The sequence below is a fragment of the Triturus cristatus genome, chromosome 2_2, assembly GCF_964204655.1.
Source record: "Triturus cristatus chromosome 2_2, aTriCri1.1, whole genome shotgun sequence".
Classification (NCBI taxonomy): Eukaryota; Metazoa; Chordata; class Amphibia; order Caudata; family Salamandridae; genus Triturus; species Triturus cristatus.
Genome location: NC_140582.1, coordinates 77,859,954 through 77,881,618, shown reverse-complemented (window position 1 = coordinate 77,881,618; position 21,665 = coordinate 77,859,954). Strand labels below are relative to the sequence as shown.

Below are 21,665 nucleotides of genomic sequence, written 5' to 3'. Positions count from 1 at the left end.
GCTCTACAGGACTTCTACTCGCACACATCACACATATACACAGAACCAGATCAGGACACAGGTGTTCTTTTACATCACTTCTAAAGCGTGGAATGACATCTTACTCCACATAAGAGCCCCTGACTCGCTTCTTGAATTCCGCAAGAAGCTGAAGACCTGGCTTTTCAATTAACCAACCTATCATATACAAGGCTAGGCACTCACCCCTGCTCAGCGCCAGGATTTGCTGGTGTGTGATAGTGCGCTCTACAAATACACATAACACTAACATTAACTGGACTGTTTTGGGGAATGCCATCAATGCTAATATGACGTCTGAATAAAGTACCCAGAGCACCTATTCTGCATGTTTGCTGGAGCTCAAACAAAGAGTCGTGCACATCATGCCACAGATTGCGAATGTCTGCCCAGAGTGACTTTACAGCTGCATCCAAATAAGGGAAGAGTCATATTTTTAGATCAATTAGGAGAAGGTCGAATAATAGTCTAGACCATTCTTACTAATGTATATCCTGTTCCTGAAAGCGTGGCTGCTCCGGGGTAAAGAATGGGGAAGTTATCTTTCAGAGGCAATGCAACTGTTTCATCAATTCAAATGAATTTGTTTTTTGAATCTATTACTGTGACTCATGGTTTTGTGTGATATTGTTAGAAACCATCAACATTTTAGATATTTTCCTTTGAATGTGGCCTTTTCAGACATTTAAGGAGTTTTCTTGATGAAAACCATAATATAATACATATTCTGGTGGCTATTACCTGCCTCGCCACCAGCAGGATTTTGCCAATTTAGCCAATTTTTCAAATCCTCGCTTCCCTTCCTCTGGAAGAGAAGGATGTAAAACAATACAAGTTGCAAGTGTTAAGTAGTTTCCTACCATGCTGTAAGAGCAATGGTATTGATGGGAACATCTTATAGCTTGTAATACAGCTGTGGCCTCTGTGGGTTAATGCAAAAATAGACCGCAATTAGGATGTGAAGTCACCAGCTTTTCATTACTGCTTAAGCCTTTGCGACGGAAGCAGGAAGCTTCTTATGGTAAGTGTACCGCTTCAAAGCACGGAAACCCTAAGGAGAGCTAACACACGCCAGGGGGCACAGTTAATGGATGAACGTGTAAACCATGAAACATTTACTGATTAAACTGATTGTAATTCAAAGAAAGTCCCCAGTATCAAGATCTAATTGAAAGCTAGAATTTTCGGGAATCTGCCATCATTCACAGTGGCCCATTCTGCCACCTATACTTTCAAACACCAACGCTACCTTTAAATGAGTAAAGACTCTCTAAAGTGAAGTGATAGACTTAGTTCAAAACCACAGAACTGGAAATGCCGCTTGCAAACAGCGATCTGGTATATGACAATACAAGTTCTGTGTCCACTGTGAAATTAGTTTTATGACAGACAAACAATACACTGAATCGACCAATGAAGATGACCTCTGCTGTAGTGGGCTACCTTAGTTAAAAGGTGTGGTGAGATAGGGCTCAAACTCTTTGTCCTGCCCTTCTTGCCATGACCACCACCTCCAGCCGCCAGAGGCAGCACCCGCAAAAACCTCTGCGGACCAGGGGATATATTTTTTGCGAGGTGAATTCATGGTTGCTGGACACAGTTCAGGTCCCCTGGGCATCTCACACATAATAAGGCACAGAGAACACCGGTGCCACATGGACCTCAGAGGGAGTGCTTGCAGCAATCTGTAAAGAAGCTGCAACTTTGCGTGGGTTGGTTTGGTCGCTGTTGCGCCCCTTACCCTTCTCACGCATGCATAGTTGCACTAATGGACAGTGGCCTTTTGGGGTGGTTGGCGGACGCAGTGTGCGCCAGGGGACCAAGATATGGCCTGTTTGTGCAGGGAAAATCTCTGGTGGGTGAGGTAGATAACACAAGTAAGGTTTTGCTCTGGGGTGAGCGGCTCCAGGCACAAGTAAGAGGACAGGGATTCGCCTAAGAGTGATTGTGCTTTTTCTGCTCCTGGATTGGGCCTTTGAGGTCCCAGAAAGGTCAGCGGTGTCAGGGGGGCCTGGTTGAAGGGAAAGCCATGAATTCATAATTATGATTGTTTATACACGGGGTGGTGTGGGATTGCAGGTAACTTGGTGGCCATCTGATTAGGTATGCAAAAAGAATCTGTTACAACCTTGTGAAGAGAATAGCTGGGTACTTTTATACAATGTTGCAAGTTTTGATTATGCAATAAAATAAGGCTATCTCCTATCAAACAACAAAAAAAGGAATTCGGGCTCTCTTTTGTTAATGTTATGGGTTAAGGGGGCTGTGTCAGAGGGAGGTCATCAACATGTCTACTCCATATTGGAAGTTCTACCAGTGGTGGCCTGTACGGTACGGGGTGGCGGGGGCTTAAAAAAAAAAAACCACCAACCTGATTGCACGTTTCTCCTCTGTCTCTCCTATGTAGTTTTTCCTCCGCTCCTCAACCGGGAAGCACCCAGGTTCCCCTAAGCCAATCACAATGCTGCAATGCAGCGTTGTGATTGGTCTGAGCGCCGTAGTTCAGCGCTCAGATGGAGAATGGGAGCCTGGGCATGTTCTCCACCCAGGCTGTAATGCAGCCTGGGTGAAGAACATGCACAGTGCGCATGACGATTTGGCCAGGCCAAGACAGCCAGCCAAACCATCATGTGCACTTTAGAGTGCAGCAACCACTCCTCCTTCCGGCCGTCACGAGAGCCAAACCCCGCCCTGCCCTAACCTGGTAATACTAAAAATAAAATGATAATAACATGTTATTAGCATTGTATTTTTTATTTTACACTGCTCCGGCGAACAGTGGTGCGTCGGTCCTCTGCCTTAGCGGGGGAGCAGCCACTGCATGAGATACAGGTTTCCAGAAGTTCTACCGGAAATGTCTTGCAACAGCTTCGAGAGGCTACAACTCTTACTGTGTGGAACTTTACATAGTGTAGGATTAGGCACATGGAAAATCACTCTTTTCCCACTACCCTACAGCCATAACATGGAGAAAGCTCTAACCCTACACCACTTGCAAAAATCTGGGGGCAGATAATCAGTCCCACTTCTCATCCCGGAAGCTAGAGTAAATCTCCGACCATTTCTAGGGCGGAAAGGATCTGATCGGCATTTGGGAATACCCATAAATGTACAAGACCTATTTATGGATGTGAGCTTATATTTTACAGCTGAAAATACCTTTGTGAATAGGCACCAACATATTTAATCAAAATGGAGGAAACTGATTGCTGCAGTTTCTCCTTCTGCATTATGGGGCATTAAAAAGCATGTATATGGACCAATAAACCATTTCTACTGCAGCATCTGTCATAATAAACTAGAATGAATGAAGAACTTAAATCCTCACATGAGGAACATTTATATGCATCAGGACAGTTCGTGTTCTACTCTACTGCAGCTCCATTATGTGCCATTGACAGAGAGTGGGAGTCAATAGGCAGAGCACTCTTATGGAGTTCAGGATATACAAGCCTGGACCATTCTGTTCGGCCTAGAAACACTACACATATCTACCCACTTAGTACATATCAGTGCAGAGAGGAGGATATTTACAGACCATATTCTACCGCCGCCGCACCATACTTTCCATTGGGGCAGGCCCATAACAAAATGCATCTTCCCACATCAAATCTCCCCATTTGATATTTCTGTGTGAGTATCCAATAAACGGATAATTCCCTTTTAAGGAGAAACACTCAACTAACAATTGTTAAAACTACAAAACCCCACACATACACCCACCACCTGTCTTGAATACTTACTTTGCTAGTTGCCTGCTAATTGCATCTTCCCACCATTAACCCATCGGTTGTTTTCAATGTTGTCTCCTCTAACCTCTAATTGGGCCACCTGATGCCCACTCAGTACAAAACTGACGCACACTCAATGCCACCACAGGAAAGGATGTGCTATATCTGTGGATATGATGGGGGGTGGGGGTTACCACGCTCCTCTGGAGGCTTCAAGTGGGCAATGCAGGCTCTGAGCAGACATTACTGGGACGTGGTCCGTGTGGAAGGCAGGCAAAAGTGGGGGTAGGGGGATTTTTTGTATGAGTTTCCCTTTAAATACAATTACAAGAATGACTACCACTGAAGAAATATGACCCAGAAAAAGTTTAAGTAAGCATAATAGAGTAGAGATAAAATGATGGAATATGTCAAAAGTACCTTGACTGCATAGGTGTTCTGCGGGTCCTTTGCACAGGTTGCACAATAATAAATGGCATCCCCAGAGTCGCAGCAGGGCTTGTTGCAGGTTAGCTTAAAAAGTGACCAGCTGTTCTCGTTAAAGCAGAGTTCCGTTTTCTGGTCCCGCATGAAACTGTCCTCGCATTTCGCCACCAGGCGCCGCAAGGATTCTGCATACAGGCCTCCCAGCTTGGCATACATCCCTTCCTTGTTGTCGATGTTACTGAGGAGGTGGTGCAGCTGAAGAGTAGATCCAGATGACCCGTGGCTGGACATGTTGAGCTGGGAGGAGGACAAAGAGTGCGCAGACCGACTCTGAAGGCATTGCCAGCCCCTTGCCTCAGTCCTGTGGCCATGCCCTCTGCATACTTTTTCTAGGGATTCAGAAGAGGAGAAAAGGTGCTGGCTGTCCCCTGGGCTGGAGGGACAGCTTAACTGGCCACCTTCCTGGCGGAAGACATTGCTCTCTGATTGACTCATGTTCAGCCTGGGGCTAGTGGGACTCAGGAGCCGGAGTCCTCGAGATGCCTGGCCCCAAAAAGAGTTGTCCGGTGCAGATGCTGTTCTGCCTACTGTCTTCTTCAGAGGCAGAGGAGGTGGCTGTAGAGACCCAACAAACGGACTGTCCTCACTCGAAGACATGGATAGTGGAAGAGGAAAAAGGTGTTTCTTGGTACCTTGAGGTGGAGCAGGTGAATGGACGCCTTCAGTGGAGTGCCCTGAGAAACAGAAACAAACAACATGAGTTCACTCAAAGCAGAGCTCATCTCTAAAGACAATGGAGTTTCGGGCACGATATCGGGTACGGCCAGTGTGTGTACGAAAAACTGAAGTACAAAAGCGTGGACTTCAGAGGAGCGTTAAAACAAAACTGCCTGTTAAGGAATCCATCTGACTCATTAATAGCCTCTAAATGTATTGCCTCTTCCATAGTAATCTTTTAACTAACTCCATCAAAGTCAAAGACCTACATCCCTTCTTGATCCCTAATTTGCGTCTATTTCAGTAGTTATTGACATTTTGACTTGAGTAGACACAAATCAAATCAGAACAGGAAGCCAATGTCCCTGGCATAGGCAGTTCCTCCTATTACACATCAAAATGCCACACGAATTAAGACTTGTGTGTGCTCTCACTAAATCACAACTGGAAGCCAGGGTCGCTGGCCGAAGTAGCTCCTACTAACTGAATCTCAAAACAGTAACAAGTTTACAACAAACAAAACACAAATCTTGACGTATTTTATTTAATTCACAGACAAAAGATTTTATTACTGTAAATTTAACATAAACGTTAGAGCTCTTCAAAATGTCGTTTTATTTCTAAAAGACTAAGCAATATGCTAGACTTCAGAATATGACTATGTCTTATTTGATCCTAATCGCTGCTCTCTTTTTTGCCGGTGTATACCAGTGCTTTAAACAAGTCCCCCATCATCCATACTACAGTCCATTTGTGGTACTTAGTAGTTCAAACAAATCAAGCTATGGATATAATGTCGTTTTTAGTCTGCAATTCCATTTCGTCACATTTACAAGGCATTTTTAAAATGTTCAATTTTACATTTGGCTTTTTAAGCATAGATACGTTATTAATCTGCTAATATATAAAATTCTAACCAGTCCGTGACCCCGAGTGTAAGACATCAGGTTAAGAACCGCTGGTCTATTTAAATGGTTAAATTGTTCCTCATTTAGATTTAACAGTTACAAGAGAGAAGCCTCTAACATCACAGACCACTACTGTGTGCAGAAGAGTTTTAATTTTTGTTAGAAACGTACCCATGTGATGTAACTCCTGCACGTGAGCTATTCTCTCCTACTCAACCAGTGTGCCGTTTAAAAGGATCTGAGGAGTAATTTTCCTCGCTCTCAAGTATACCTGTTTTCTGCCATGTACATTATGTGGGACCTTCGGTTTTAGTCTGAAGGATCTTTCTAACCAGATAATTCTGGGAGTTTAACAAGAGGACATAAAACATATCTGGTCACTTCCCCATACCCCTCTTTGCTTGCCAGATGAATTCTTAAACTTGTGCAACATTTTGATGAAAGGTATCCAACCTGCACCCAGCTCTGAAGATAACCCCTGCAGCTTTTGATTAGGTCGTTCAGCTTTTAATTCAGTCTTTAAAGTGGCACTCAAAGGATACTGCAGACAGAATATGAAGTTTAGAGTGAACCATTGATCTAGTGACTGGATCAACGTTGTCCATTTTGTTTTAAATTCTTCAGGGCTTGGTGCAGTCCCTCAATTGCCTCCCTTATGTAATTCATGGTCTTTGGGCAGTAATTTTGCAGGCGGTTTGACAGCAAAGCTACCTGTAAACCTATTGTTACCAGTTCTTTAAAATATAAATGGTGTGGGCTTTGCCTCTACCCAAAGGAGTATTTATCTCTCACCTCGTGCTGTTGGGTGTATCATTCCACTTTCTACGGATTGCTTGCTCTGCAATATGCTTGAGGAACTATTTTACACCTCAGTACACTGAATCATCATACATTGAATTGTGTATCTCAAATACATTCTATACAAAGAAATCATTGTATATTTTTTTTTTTAATGCAGCATATTTTTTTCATGTTTTCATCTGAACTCAAAATGCAAGCTAGACTTATTGCCTTTGCCAATGCCGGTTTTCTTCCTTGTTACTGAAACTCTGTACAATGTCATGAGAGCCACATGTCGCACAGAAGAGCCTCTAAAACCTGCTTAAGTACATTGTTCAGATCCAGAAAACAAGTTTCTCTGTAGACACAGCAGCATGACGGTCTTATGGAAATTGACACATTCCAGGGAGTCATCTTTGCCCTCCTAAAAACTCCAATGTCTCCAACAGACTTCCATAGGGTCCTCTAAATCCCCACTATCACCCACCTAAAATGGTTCACCTACATTGCTTTCAGTGTGATCATCTGGCAAAATATCTACACACACTTCTTGGAGACTCAACAGGCTACGAAGGTGTGCAGCGTCTGTATTCAGGACCTGTAGATTGATCCAAATAAGTGAAGCAGCTGTTGTCCCACTTTAACGCAGTGACCACAATGCATTTCAGTAATTGATATAGTTTTGCAATATGTCCAAAAGAATGGCCTTAGGATCCCACGTGAGTATGTGCGCTCTATGTGCTCTGCAACCTTATAATGGCAAATACTGCTGCATGTCCACTCTAACTAAAATGATCACTTGTATTATCACGCTTGCCTATTTGAAAAATGTGGTTACCTGCATTCTCTTATCGTACATTTAAGGAACCATAACTTTTGCTGCATCTTTCCACTGTACATTCAGAGCATGGAAAAGGGAAATTAAACTAGAAAGAAGCCTCTCCATTATAGATCAGCCTTTTAGGATTGCATTTCTAAGGCTACACTATGAGAAGCATGAATGTACCTGCTGTGTTGTAGCAAGGGAGAGAACAGGTCATTAAAACAAAAGACTGGCCCTTTGTTACATTCCAGAGGCACTACAGCAAAATGAAAAGAAAATATGGGAATTGTTTCAAGATTAACACGTTCAGCAACAGCAGCATTCATTGGGGGTGGCCATGTTCTCAGATGGAGGGAGCCATTCTGTATTGTCTGGCTAACCACACTGTAATGAATGCCAATAGTTTCATTAAATAGATCTGTTTCTATGTGGATATTTGGAAAACCGGACAGCTTAAGGTAACACAGCAGAAAGATCAAAAGACTCATTTTATTCCTGGTTAGCTGCTTTTGCTCTTCAAGATCTCTCTGAAATCTTTGAAGCGCCAATCTGTTTGTTTATTCCTCCCCGAGGGGCGTTAGTTTGTAGGAGCCTGAATTATTTTTACCTAGCTTCCTGGAAATAAAAGTAGCCAAATGCAACAGTTCAGGACTTAACTAGTAGAAGGCAAGATTTAACAAATATTATTTTCTGTTCATTGAGAAGCCTCCAGAATACACAGCCTGATGCAAAGCGGATTCATGGGATGGCTGTTGTCTTTGTACTCAGTAAAGCCTGGGGCTCATTCCTGTAGGTTTGCTCCACAGCAGCTTGGAGGAAGCCCAACAGGTGTGGAGAGGGTCCTTTGTTAGGGGTAATAACACAGAGTGTCTCCCAGGTGCAGAGTACTGCTTTCCGATATCCTTGCAAGCTCAAAAGTGTTGCAACCGAAGAACCTGGCCTATTCAACCCAGAGGCATGTAATTTTTACGTCCTGATGATGATCCCAATATTGTTTCTACGGAATTGAAACGTCGTCGACCTTATATGTACCGTAAACGTTGAATTAATTACTGATGTGTAACGGTGTCTCTACATATTGTTTGCTTGTTGCATTTCTTTATACAAGTTACAAGCATTTTTTGTCTTGCCTGAGACTTTTTCTGAATTTGTGAATTTCTGTTCATTTGTGTCTTTGTTATATATGTTGCGTTGGACGCAGGATTGTGTCCCACTTTATTGTTGTGTTTTATGTGATTTGATACCTTATTAAATTTTCTGTCCGGCTGGACAGCTTTAATATAGCACTGATTTCAGGCCTATATTCATTGTTTTCTGCGTGAATCTCCCCAGTCAGGGACTATTTTGTAATTGTAATCTAACGTTTTATGTCATGCAAGGATGAATGTTTCCATGTGCCATAAAGAGCCTTACTAGGCAGCTGTGGAAGTGTTGTGGCTGCCCAACAGGAACACCAAGAGTTAAAAACACGCCCCCTGCTTCTCTTTTAGAGCCCGGTCATCCACTGGCTCTTTGCTGGGTATACTCTTGGACTCTGTAAGGTCCAGCATTTTACCTTAAACAATCCACGTCTCACTACTCCCAGGTGCCCCCATGCTCGCACTACCCTGCCTCCAGCGCCTTAGAAACATTTGCTGTTTTCATGCTCCTTTTTGACGTTGCACTGTCTTGTCCCTAGAGTTGTACTCTGACCTGCTCATTTTCCCTTTCGTTCTTCCTTTAGTCATTACTGAATATTCATCTTCTTAGTGGTGCTGAAAAGGGGTAACATTGTCCTCGAAACAACACTAGAAACAATCTGAGATTCAGTGAAAAAGGGCTTGCATTGACCAGAATGGCTTCCAGTTGTTGTGCAAGGGAATCTGCAAACTAGGAGACAAGTTGTTCTCTGGCGAAGCACGTTTCCTTTTGCCCAAGCTAAATTCCATACTCAAGCTGAAATATTTTTAAAAATAACTATTATTAGTAATCTGTAAACAGGAAGTGTTTCTTCCTCTTCACATTACTGTAAAACTGCTATTATGCCCGCCGAGCCGTTTCACAAAAGAACTGAAAAAACTAAACACACGCAAAACAGTTGATTTGACACTTTTAGCTCATGGTTTAATTTCATATACTTCTGTTTGCTTCTCAGAACTACTCTCTCACCTCTCAAGCTAAAACTCTACCTATGAAATGACATCTCTAAAGACTATTAGTCACCTAAATTATATGCCTGCTCTGTGATGTTCTTTTCTACTAAAGTTTCTTTACAATTACAATCTAGTTTTATTTCGTTTTCTCACTTTTAATTGGTTCATCACTTGGGACCGTTTTGTAATTCCTTATTTAGTTCACTGCTTTGCGATGTGGTGTTCACTGTGCGCTACACCAACAAATTGTCCAATTAAAAGTGAAAGATCTATTATTGTAGTAAAGTTGTTAAGGGCTACTAGTTGAACACATGGGGCTGAAGATCTGGGGTCTCTATAGCGTATCCGCAAATCAGTGCTGCAGGAGGCATCTGCCCCTGTAAACCATGCTCTGTCCTACACGATCCTGATAGTTATGGGTCCGACTGACAGAGGTATTCAGGAATTTGGGAAGTAGTACCACAGGGGTGCTTTTGTACGTACTCTTACAAGCATTTGTGACTTGGACTGGAAACACCCAACTCCCTGTCAGTAACAGTGCAAAGAGGACGCGGTCTATTACTCCCCGATTATTCACATTTTGATCTCATTTTAGATGTTTTGGGGCCAAATCAAAAGGGCATGCAGGAGTACTGCGGGTGTACTACTTTATGTTCAGCAAAACACCTTTGTGAACAGGCACCAGTGTATCAAAGTCTGGCCCCTAATCACGGATATGAACGCTTACGCTGCATGATCGGTCCTACCACTCTTATCCTCAAAACTGAGTACAGTGCATATAAAAACCAAAAAACCATTAGATCTGTTAAACCCAGATCACTGCGTGACATTGAGCGCGCCTGCACAGCAGAGCTAAATCCACCACGCCAGGTACAAACAGAGGAGCACTTGGCTGCTTTAGAAGTGCACTTCTGAGCCATGATGTAATATAGTCACTATATGAATAAGTACTGTATTTCATGCATACTTTTTATAATCGTGCATGCCCTACAGAATTGTCAATTGGTGATCCATGCAGTGGGTGCAATGGTTGGGCTGGAAGGAAGGAGGAGCGGGTGAGTGTGGTGGCAAAAGGATGAACGTCTGCACGATGCAAATCAAAGGAAAATGTTTTCATTTAAAGTCATCGTGGTCTGACAGTCTCCCGATGAAACGTTACGATGAGCAACAGGAGAACAAGATGTCAGGCATCTTGTGAAAAAACACCAAACTGCATCACAAAAAAATTATGGATATGAGGTGTCTTGTGCGTGGTAGATGTGTTTTTCTGAAAGCACAGGTTTGCACTACACACTTTGCAGCCTTCCTGCTGGCGATGGCTCTGCTTCCTGTTCCGACCCAGTCACGATTCCGAGCTACAAAAACAATTGTGGGGGCCTTTGTGGTATGAGAAGCCACTGTTCTTGGAGGGGATGGGTGGGGGGTCCATTGCCTCTGACACGGGACACCTACCTTCCATTTGTTACCCAACTTCTGGGTAAGAGCGCCTTAGGACATGGTTTGAGACCCTTTCACTTTAAATACCATTGTGGCTTTGGAAGGTCACAGTGGTGTAAAACCAGCTCCACATTTGCAGGTTAGACTGGGTTATTGATTATTAGGAGATATGTTTTTTTTTTTTAATCCGAAAAAAATACTTTAGCCAATACGAGCTATATCTGGCATAGTAAGGCTGGCACTGCACCTTAGGGAGGCCGCACCCTAAATGCGGCCCGGATCTCATCCTTGGGTCCCTGTGGGTGCTACTGGGTGGCTGCAGGCACTGCACTGAGCGGTGCACATTCCCCCTGAAGCTATTTTGGGATAAAGGCCGAGTTCCCAAGTCCGTGAACGGCAGGCGAGGGCGGCTGATTAATGAGACCCTAGGCAGCACTGAAGCAAGCAGAGCAGCGCTGAACAAACTGTTGTGTTTGGAGACACTTCAACCACAAAGCACTTCCCCAGTGATTTGCCCTCAATCAACGATCATTCTCCATGAGAGGAAACACAGAACAAGCAACAGCAAATAGCAGCCGGAACAGAAAAGAGCACACATCAGGAGAGGGCAACTTCACCTTGATAAAACCACAAGTGATCACGGTTTCGAATGTAAAGGGTCTTTGCAGTGAAAGAAAAAAAGGTATAATATTTGTCATAAGTGGCCCGGCATATGCCAAAACATTTCAAAGCACTAGTTTAAGAAACAGAGACTGTCTATTATGTAGCGGCATGGCTTTCTGAGAATGTTTTGAAATATGTCTCAAACGTGTAATTTTTCTCCTAAATTTTGCGAAATTACTCCGTCGCCAATGAAAACCTCTAAATGGAAACTGGGATGACACAGGGTAGCACCAGGCATTCCCTGATGGTGGGATTGGATCCTCGGCACATGAGGTCAATTTTAAAATACTTTACAAGACACTTCGAGCAAGGAGATGGAGAGTGAAACAGGTGTGAAAGAGAGGCCATGTGGGCGTGACAACTAAGAATCTGGAAAAAGAAGGTGAGGGATGACATGTCCATTATTGACGGATCTCATCTTTGGGCACAGTACCAAAAAGATAACATTTGAAATCCAGGTTTATTCAGCATCTGTGTTAAGTAAGCAATCGGTCAAGGCCTAAAGGTGGTTGGTGAATAATTTAATTGACCAAACAAAATATTCAATGTCCTACTGGAATGTAGCCGCAGAGCTGGTAAAGGACTGTTGAAAGGAGCCAAGATGAGCAAGTTTGACCTTTCTGCTTCCCTTGAGAAACTGATCCACCATTCCTTAGGGCGCACCATTTTATCATTCAGTTTAGGACATGAGATGATAGCAGGGTTGCTGAGGGCTAGTTCTTTTTGTTGACTTTCGATTTAATATACTGCTAAGACCCACGAGGCAACACATGCTGTAAATAACAGATGTTATCATCCAACTCGACATTATTTGTTTTTTAAGCAAGGAAGGACTACATTGTGTCTGGGTCCATTAATGTAAAGAATATTTGAATGGATGACTTGGAGGCATTCAAATGTATTGTATAGATATTGAAGATGGCCCCCTTCTCATTGAGGGGATGACATTTAATGTACTTCTGTGCCTGCTCGGCCATCTAATCAGCGAGATTAGCAGTGGTGGCTCCTCTGCTAACACTGAGGAACGTCGCCCCACTGCTCAAAATAAAAAATAAAATGGTAATAACGTTTGGTTATTATCACTTTAGTTTTTCTATTACAGTCAGTGGCTCTTGGACGGGGCTGGCCAGAGCAGGGGGATGAGTGCTTTGCACTCCATAAGTGCGCATGACTGCCTGGCCAGCCCTGTTGGGCCGGCCAAACAGTCATGCACACTTTGCATCTGTATTGCACAGCCTGGTGAGGAACATACCCAGCCTCCCATTCCCAGTCTGAGCACCGAACCACAGCACTCAGACCAATCACAACGCTGAATTGCAGTGATATGATTGGCTCAGGGGAGCCAAGGAGCTCGGGTGCTTCCTGTAGCCAGGATCGGAGACAGGAAGAAGAGGACGAAGGAGAGGCAGCGGATGGCCGTTTTCAGGTAAGTGTTTTTTCTTCTTTTTTCATCACCTTTCCTCCATCACCCCCCCCCACCACCCGGGTCGAGTGGCAACCACTACTGGAGATTAGCTGTAATTATCAGTAACTTCCATAGTGAGTCACTGATAAGGTCACTGCGCCACAATTTAATGAATACAGTCTTTGATCCATTCTATGCTAGTGGAGAAGACTTCTTAGTCACTACGCCCACTCAAGCACATCGATTTTAAGAAGAAAAACAGATAATTAACCGGTGTCTGTATTTTCAGCTCCAGCTCCTTGATGTGTTACCATGAGTCCAAAGACACAAACAACTCACCTGGGGCTGCTTGCAGTTCAATTCTTAGGGTATTAGACCTTGCAGTTCGGGCTGGCCTGTTCCTATTTAAGTATGTCACAAGCACTTATGTGCACAAAGTCTTTTTTCGGGTTACACCCACATTCAATGTAAACAGTGATGATACTGTTGTTTTCCCTTTACAGGTTCTGAATATATAGTGTCCCTGGCACATTCCTTAACCTTGGAGCCTCCCTGCTCTTTCTTTTTGCAACTATATGTGAATGTTTATTTATTAGCTTAACAAATATTACCTGTTGAGACATTGTTTTGTTACATAACTATGCCGATGACACGCATATACACCTTCAACTGGAATAACCCAAACACATTGGAAACTAATCCATTTTCAGCTATCTCAGAGTCGTAGATCAAAAAATGACGTACAGCCATCTCAAACTGAATGCTTCCAAAACAGAGATACTAACATGTGGAGATTGGAAAAATGATCACCCCCCCCCCTTGTCGCCTGGCCTGATGATCTGGGAACACCGCCTAAAGTATCGAAAGGAAGTAAGAAACCTCAGAATGACCATGGACTCCAAGCTATCAATAAATGCCCAAGTGGACAAATTAGCAAGATCAAGCTTTGTTGCTATAAAAACTCTGCAAAGAATCTTCCCCATCTGGGATTTCCACATAATGTCCAGACTACCATCTCTCCGGTTTTGTCTAAACTCAATTACACCAATAGCCTCTACCAGCTATGAAAATGACTACAATGGATTCAGAACTCGGCTGCCAGACTACTCCTTCATATAAAGCAGCAAGCCCACATCTCATCTGCCTTGAAAGCCCTGCATTGGTTACCAATTGCCAGAAGATCCACGTTCAAGCTGCTCTGTATCACCCACATAGCGATTCATAGAACGAGACCGCTCTTCATCAGGAATAAAATCACCAAATACATTCAACAAAGGAACTCCCACTGTGGAGTGGCACCTCGCCTCAAAATCCCAACGTACAAGAAAAAAAACAAGGTGGCACATCCTTCTCTGTTCAAGCAGCCAAGCTATGGAACTCTTTACCCCCAACATAAGATCCACGGATAACAACCTTATCTCCAGAAAACTACCCAAGAATTGGCTCTTTCCCACATAACCACCATACGCACACATAAATATACAGCATAGCCCTCTGTATATGAGCATTTATTTGACTATTGATATGTACCTCCATGTGTATTGCTTTGTATAAACGTGTATAATAATTATGTTTTTAAAAATATAGATTTTCCTTAGTTCTGCTCAAATGTACTTATTACTTATAGTTACATAATTCTATGTTTTTAGCATGTATATAAGTGACTGCATAAAGAAGTAAATCTTTGATCATAACTATTTATCTACAATTGCTTCACTATTGAATTACAAAAATAAAAACAAATAAATGAATTTAAAGCACAACACTTAAAAGCCTGAGTTGTATTAAATGCATCTTTAATAAACATATATTACCTTCCTTATGCATATTTATACCTTCCATGTACTTATTTATCTATATATTTATTACTTCTCTTCTAATTTACCATGGCCAATGCACTACCATAATTCTCACCCTATACCTCTATCAATACATCCCCTACCTCTACTCTCTCATTCATCCCAAACCCCATACCACTACTGTGATCCCCAAAATAGCTCTTTCTAGACTCTTCCCTCATCTATCCCTTCTTGCATCATCTCATACCTCTTTTACTATTCAGATCTCCCAAACAAGCCTTCCCCCTTTCCCTTTGGCTCTTCCCCCTTCACCTCTCCTTTACTCATCCCAAACACACTCCTACTGCTATGAACTCCAAAAAAGACAAAACAAAAAGAAATTCTAGACCCTGCCCTCTTCTATTCCTTCTCTCCTAGCTACTCCACTACTCATTTTCAATCCAAATAACAGACTAACATGTTCACCACTCAAATTTCATATTTCCCTATACTAACTCCCCTCCACCTCCCCTTTACTCATCCCAAACCCCCATTCTATGGCTATAAACTCAAAAACAAATTTTAGACCCTTCCCTCTTTTATCCCTTCACTATTTCCTTTCCAATCCAAATAACAGACTAACATGTCCACCACTCAAATTAATCGCATAGTCCCCTATACTAATTCCCACTAATCCTGTTTGGGTTCCGAGTAGGGGGCTACTCACTGAAAAGCGCTTCAACGCCGATCAGGGGTAGAAAGAGCCATATAAATGCAATCCTTTTCCCTCTTCTATCCCTCCACTATCGTTCCCAATCCAAATAACTGAATAGCATATCCATCACTCAAATTACTTACATATTTCACTATACTTATTTCACTATACTTATCTACCACTAATCCTTTATGGGTTCCAGAATTGCATGCCACTCGCTGAAAAAGCGCTTCAACGCCTCATCAGGGGTAGTAAACGCTATATAAATGCAATTAAAATACAATACCTATTTACTGTATTGCTCGCTTTCTGTAAGCATGCCTTTAAATCGTGTTCTTATCTTGTCACGTTTGCTGTGCATTCAAAGACAGATGCCCAAATGTCAGGCTCCGTCATCTGAGGGAGCTTGGTGTTTACTTTTTTTTGTCGGACTTCAAAGTGAGAGGACGTGTGACAATCTTGCTGTCAAAGAAATGCTTTTTTCTAACACACAACAAACTTTAAAAGCCTGTAAATTAACTGTGAAGATATTTTAGAATATATCAGAATTAGGAAAGTACATATAAAGCAATTTCTTTTGTAATTCTGATGTGTGGTGGAAACAGATATTTGCATTGTCTGTAATGGCAGTGTGCAACCACACCATGCATAATTCATTTTACACCACTCCACTCTACTCTACTCCACTCCACTCCGCACCAATCCATGATACTGTACTCTACTCTGCACCATTCCACCCTAGACCAGTCCACACTACGCCACTTTACTCTGCATCACTGAACTCTACTGTGCACCTCTACGCAACTTCATTCTATGCCTCTCTACCCTACTGTGCACCACACTACTTTATGGCTATGCACTCTAAGTCACTCTGCACCACTACACTCGTTGCCACTGCACTCTACACCCCTCTAATGTAGGTCACTCCACTCTACTCTGCACCACTCCATTCTACTCTACTCTGCACCACTCTACATCACTCCATGCCACTCTACTTCTGCAGCTCTGCAGTCTTCACCACTGCACTCTACGCCACTTCACTCTACTCTGAAACAATCTACTCTATGCCACTCTAATCCACTCTGCGTCACAGCCATCTACGCTGCACAGCTCCAATCCATGCCACTGCACTCTATGCCAATGCATCTATAACATTTTACTCAAAACCAATGCACTCCATGCTGCTTCACTCTACGCCAATCTACTTGCAGTACTGCACTCTACACTATTCTTCTCAACACCAGTGCATTCTACACCATTGCACTCTACATCACACACTCTACGCCACTATATTCTACTCTGCACCACTGTCCTCCACACCACTGCCCTCCATGCCACTCTACTCTACGCCAATGCACCATACGCCACTGCACTCTTTTCCATCTTACTTTACTCTGCACCACTACACTCTAGCCACTCTAGTCTACTCTGCACCACTCTAATCTATGCCACTGCATTCTATGATGCTGCATCACTCAACTCTACCCCCAACCTACACTACTCCATGTTCCTCCCCTGTATGCTACTCTCTTTTATGCCACAAACTTTTAGCCATGCTGAACAGCAACTACCCTGGTCTACAACATGGCTAAAAAACATTGGCAAAGCTGATAGCTCTTACATAGGCAAGACCTATTGACCTTGCCAAGGCATGTTTCTCTTTCCATTTCTGTTCTCTTTCTATGGTCTCAAAAGATTGCTCCCTTTCTTCCTCTTTTTTCTCTCACCAATTCACATACACTTTCACTCACCTCCTTGCTCATGGTTTCATCTTCAACTCCTCAATGTTCTAATCACCTAGTCTAGCCTTGGAGAGCCACTGTACTTGGGTTTTTCTCTTGTTATTTATTATTGTTTTGTGAATTTATATAGTGCGAAAATGACCGGTAGGCATCAGTGTGCTTTACAAAAAGCAGAATATATCCATAACAAATAGAACATGTAACATTAAAGAAGAAAACACCAGGTTAGCCTCCCATTGGGTAGAGTGCTTTACATGTATTCATTGTAAAACGTAGCCGTGTCAAGCAGGTGGTACAGTACCACGAGTTGGACAACAATCGTTCGTGCTGATTGAGAATGGTCTGCACTTGGCAGGATCGTGAGGAATAGGAGTGGGTTAGGCTAGGTCTTGTTCAAAGAGAAGACGTTTGAGGTATTTTTTATGGTGACCTCAAGGAAGGAGTTCTTCATCCCTCATTGGATTGGTTGCTACCTCCAGGGCTTCAAGTGGCCAGCATCCCTCCGGGTCACACACCCGGAAGAAATTTAAAACAGACATTGAAAGGGCCCCCTTCGGGCCCTGTATTCATGTCCTTAACTTTTCATGCTAAAACACTGATCCATTTCTGACCAATGGGTGTCAAAAACAAAATAATCCATGCTTATATTTGGCATGCTTTACTTAATCTTGTATTCCCTATGAGTGTTTGCTTTTCCAGGATATTGTGTTCTGTTTTCTTTTTGCCGGCACTGTATTACTCCTGTCTAGTGCTTTATTTGAATTGAGTCGCATGGAGGTGTTTATACCGGGGCAGAATTGAGTTGAGGTTTCAGGTCAGCGCAAGTTTCTTTCAGTGCCTGTTGGGGGCAAAAAGGTGTTCAGAATATGTGGTCATCCAATACTTGGCCCCGCAGCAAAGCACACAGGCCACGTATGGCAGTTGCACTTGTGATTCTGATATTGTATATGTTTAAGCCACGACCCTAATTATATAGGCCCGCCATTTCAGGGACCTCTCATCCCAAAGCCCTGGCTGCCTTTGTCCTATTTCTCCTCTTGCTCTGTCCTCACACAACATCTACATGTCTAGATCATGCTCATGTGCAGGACAGACTCTCTTGTGAGGAAATGTGCCCCACTGAATGACCCTTAAAGAATAGCTCTTAGGTGTCCCACATTCAGGGCACAATCTCATAAGCCCCACATTTTTGCTTTTAAAAAGTTTTGTAAAATGTCACTTTTACTAAATGTTCATCCTATGAATCAAAAGTTGGTCGCACTCTGCTCGTCACACCAGCAAGTTGCCCCAAGGAACTGTGGTCAATGTAGTGGCGACGGCGAGTACGCCTATGCCACGATGTATGTGGAAAAGTATGTGTCGCATTAGCCATCCCTGGACAGGTGTTTCGAGGTAGTTGCCTCTCGTCAGCAGGGAGCAGGTCAGTGTAAAGGGGTGCCGCGTGGACTGCCAAAATGTAATTAAAAACAGGTAAAGTACCTCTCATGGCGCGCAGGTGCAGGTCCAAGGCTCGTCAGCCCGTTGGCTCAAGGGAGCCGTAATAAATGAATCAAAAGTTGGTCGCACTCTGCTCGTCACACCAGCAAGTTGCCCCAAGGAACTGTGGTCAATGTAGTGGCGACGGCGAGTACGCCTATGCCACGATGTATGTGGAAAAGTATGTGTCGCATTAGCCATCCCTGGACAGGTGTTTCGAGGTAGTTGCCTCTCGTCAGCAGGGAGCAGGTCAGTGTAAAGGGGTGCCGCGTGGACTGCCAAAATGTAATTAAAAACAGGTAAAGTACCTCTCATGGCGCGCAGGTGCAGGTCCAAGGCTCGTCAGCCCGTTGGCTCAAGGGAGCCGTAATAAATGAATCAAAAGTTGGTCGCACTCTGCTCGTCACACCAGCAAGTTTTTGTTTATATTCAGGCTCCCTTGAGCCGGTGGGGCTGACGAGCCCATGGCTACGCACCTGCGCGCCTTGAGTGGTACTTTACCTGAGAATATTTTTTGGCAGCCTACGCAGCAACCCCACACACATACCTACTCCCTGCTGACGAGAGGCAACTACCTCGAAACACGTGTCCAGGGATGGCTAACGCGACACTCATTTTCATTTTAAACTTTTGGCATGGGCGTACCCGCCGACGCTACTTCATGGACCACAATTCTTTGGGGCACACGCTGATAGGACTAGCAGAGTGCGGCCAATCGGATTTTTGTTTATATTCAGGCTCCCTTGAGCCGGTGGGGCTGACGAGCCCATGGCTACGCACCTGCGCGCCTTGAGTGGTACTTTACCTGAGAATATTTTTTGGCAGCCTACGCAGCAACCCCACACACATACCTACTCCCTGCTGACGAGAGGCAACTACCTCGAAACACGTGTCCAGGGATGGCTAACGCGACACTCATTTTCATTTTAAACTTTTGGCATGGGCGTACCCGCCGACGCTACTTCATGGACCACAATTCTTTGGGGCACACGCTGATAGGACTAGCAGAGTGCGGCCAATCGGATTTTTGTTTATATTCAGGCTCCCTTGAGCCGGTGGGGCTGACGAGCCCATGGCTACGCACCTGCGCGCCTTGAGTGGTACTTTACCTGAGAATATTTTTTGGCAGCCTACGCAGCAACCCCACACACATACCTACTCCCTGCTGACGAGAGGCAACTACCTCGAAACACGTGTCCAGGGATGGCTAACGCGACACTCATTTTCATTTTAAACTTTTGGCATGGGCGTACCCGCCGACGCTACTTCATGGACCACAATTCTTTGGGGCACACGCTGATAGGACTAGCAGAGTGCGGCCAATCGGATTTTTTTTTTTAAATGTTCATCCTATGCATGTTAATGGAAAGTTCAAGTTCACCAGCATTTCATTTTTTTTTTTTTTTTTTCTTTTCATTATCAGTCGAGACAGGTTTGGAATGACGACGACTTGCAGGTGAACGGATTGTAAACTGCTATGGACCAAAAGTAAGTAAGGCATCGCTAGTACACATCTAAAAATGTCCTCTGTACAGAATTGATTGCTTTGTCAATGCATGTCTATCTTGTTTTCATCAGCCTCCCAGGTCAGGCTACAACCAATGAACATTCGTCTTCTCTAGCTGCCCGAGTAATCCATAGATAACACATGCACTTCCGGAGCTTCCTGTTCTGTGACTGAAAGGGCACCATCGCTGAGTGAGAAGGGGATGCCTGGGGGTTTGGTTTACAGCTCGGGGCGCCTGCTCTTCAAGGAGCCGAGTCAGGCGTGGGAGCAACTTCTCAATCAGCTGGGTGAGGTTTAACTTGCATTACATAGCTTTAATTCCAAGGTGGTCTAAGAAACCGATCTGAGAAATCTCTGAAAGAGGTGAGGCCTATTTAACCAAGGGCATGGCCTAACATGCGAATTAGGATCCCTTGTTTGACAAATTCATAAACAGAGTCAACAGAGCAAGTCGGCAGCGCCCTCACACCACCAGTATCCCTTCCAACTGGCATTCCCCGCTCCCTTCCATCACACCACATCCCAGCACCTGTCGCATCCTGGTACCTAGGCACAGGTAACTTGGATACCACAATTAGCCTTTTCCTGCTGCATGATGTTGTCAGTCCTGCCGCAAAATTTAGTTCACCCATGTAGAATAATGCCAGTGGCCCTGAAGGTAAGCAGTGATTATATTGCATTGCCAGGGCTCAGTCCTGGGCCACTTGAAGCACAGGCACACGTGTGTTATATTTTTCTTTCTCTACCGCATAATGATCTATTTGATCAAATTGCAGTTTATGTTAATCTTTCTATAAAATATATTTTGAAATGGCCTCATGGGGTCAGCATTTCACAGCAGCGTCAGTGTACCACTGACGTTGAAGCGGTTCCTGTTTTGCTGGTGACATCACCACTGATGAATCATCCCATCCCCTCTGCGCTGCTATAGAGCCACATGCGAGTAGCAACACAAAGGAAGAAGAGGAGCCGTCCCTGTTAATGCACGTAATACATTCACAACTGCGACAATACTCTTAGTACTAATTTCATTACTCGCGAACTGGCAAAAAAATAAGGCCTGGTTAGTTTACTTGTCGGTAAATTTCATTAACATAGCGCCATGCAACAAATATTTGAGCGCTTTAAATGCGTTCATGGCAAACTCCTCAACTGATTTTCCAGGCGCATCATTCCACTTAAATCGATTAGCGAGGCTAACACACACACAAAGGCCCGTGTTATCTGTGAGTGATCTCTAACAAGGTTACTGCGAATCCCTGGGATGCGGAAGAGAGATCAGAATTGAGTGTTTCAGTCACTAATTGTTCCCCAATCCCTCCGAAGGAGACTGTGAAAGGCAGCACAAATGGTCGGTCATTAACTCGTGTGTAATAGATAAACACCCCAGACACGACTGATGCACAA

The 21,665-nt window shown here is 43.8% G+C and overlaps 1 protein-coding gene across 5 annotated transcripts in view; it reads right to left on the bottom strand.

Annotated features, from left to right (window-relative positions):
* Nucleotides 1–21,665, bottom strand: part of PRAG1 (PEAK1 related, kinase-activating pseudokinase 1) — a 91,465-nt gene that overhangs the window by 8,165 nt on the left and 61,635 nt on the right. For all 5 annotated transcript variants that reach the window (XM_085641067.1, XM_085641066.1, XM_085641068.1 and 2 more), the window contains exon 5: nt 4,170–4,909. In XM_085641067.1, coding sequence (XP_085497193.1) covers nt 4,170–4,909 — 740 coding nt within the window. The remainder of the gene's footprint in view (nt 1–4,169; nt 4,910–21,665) is intronic.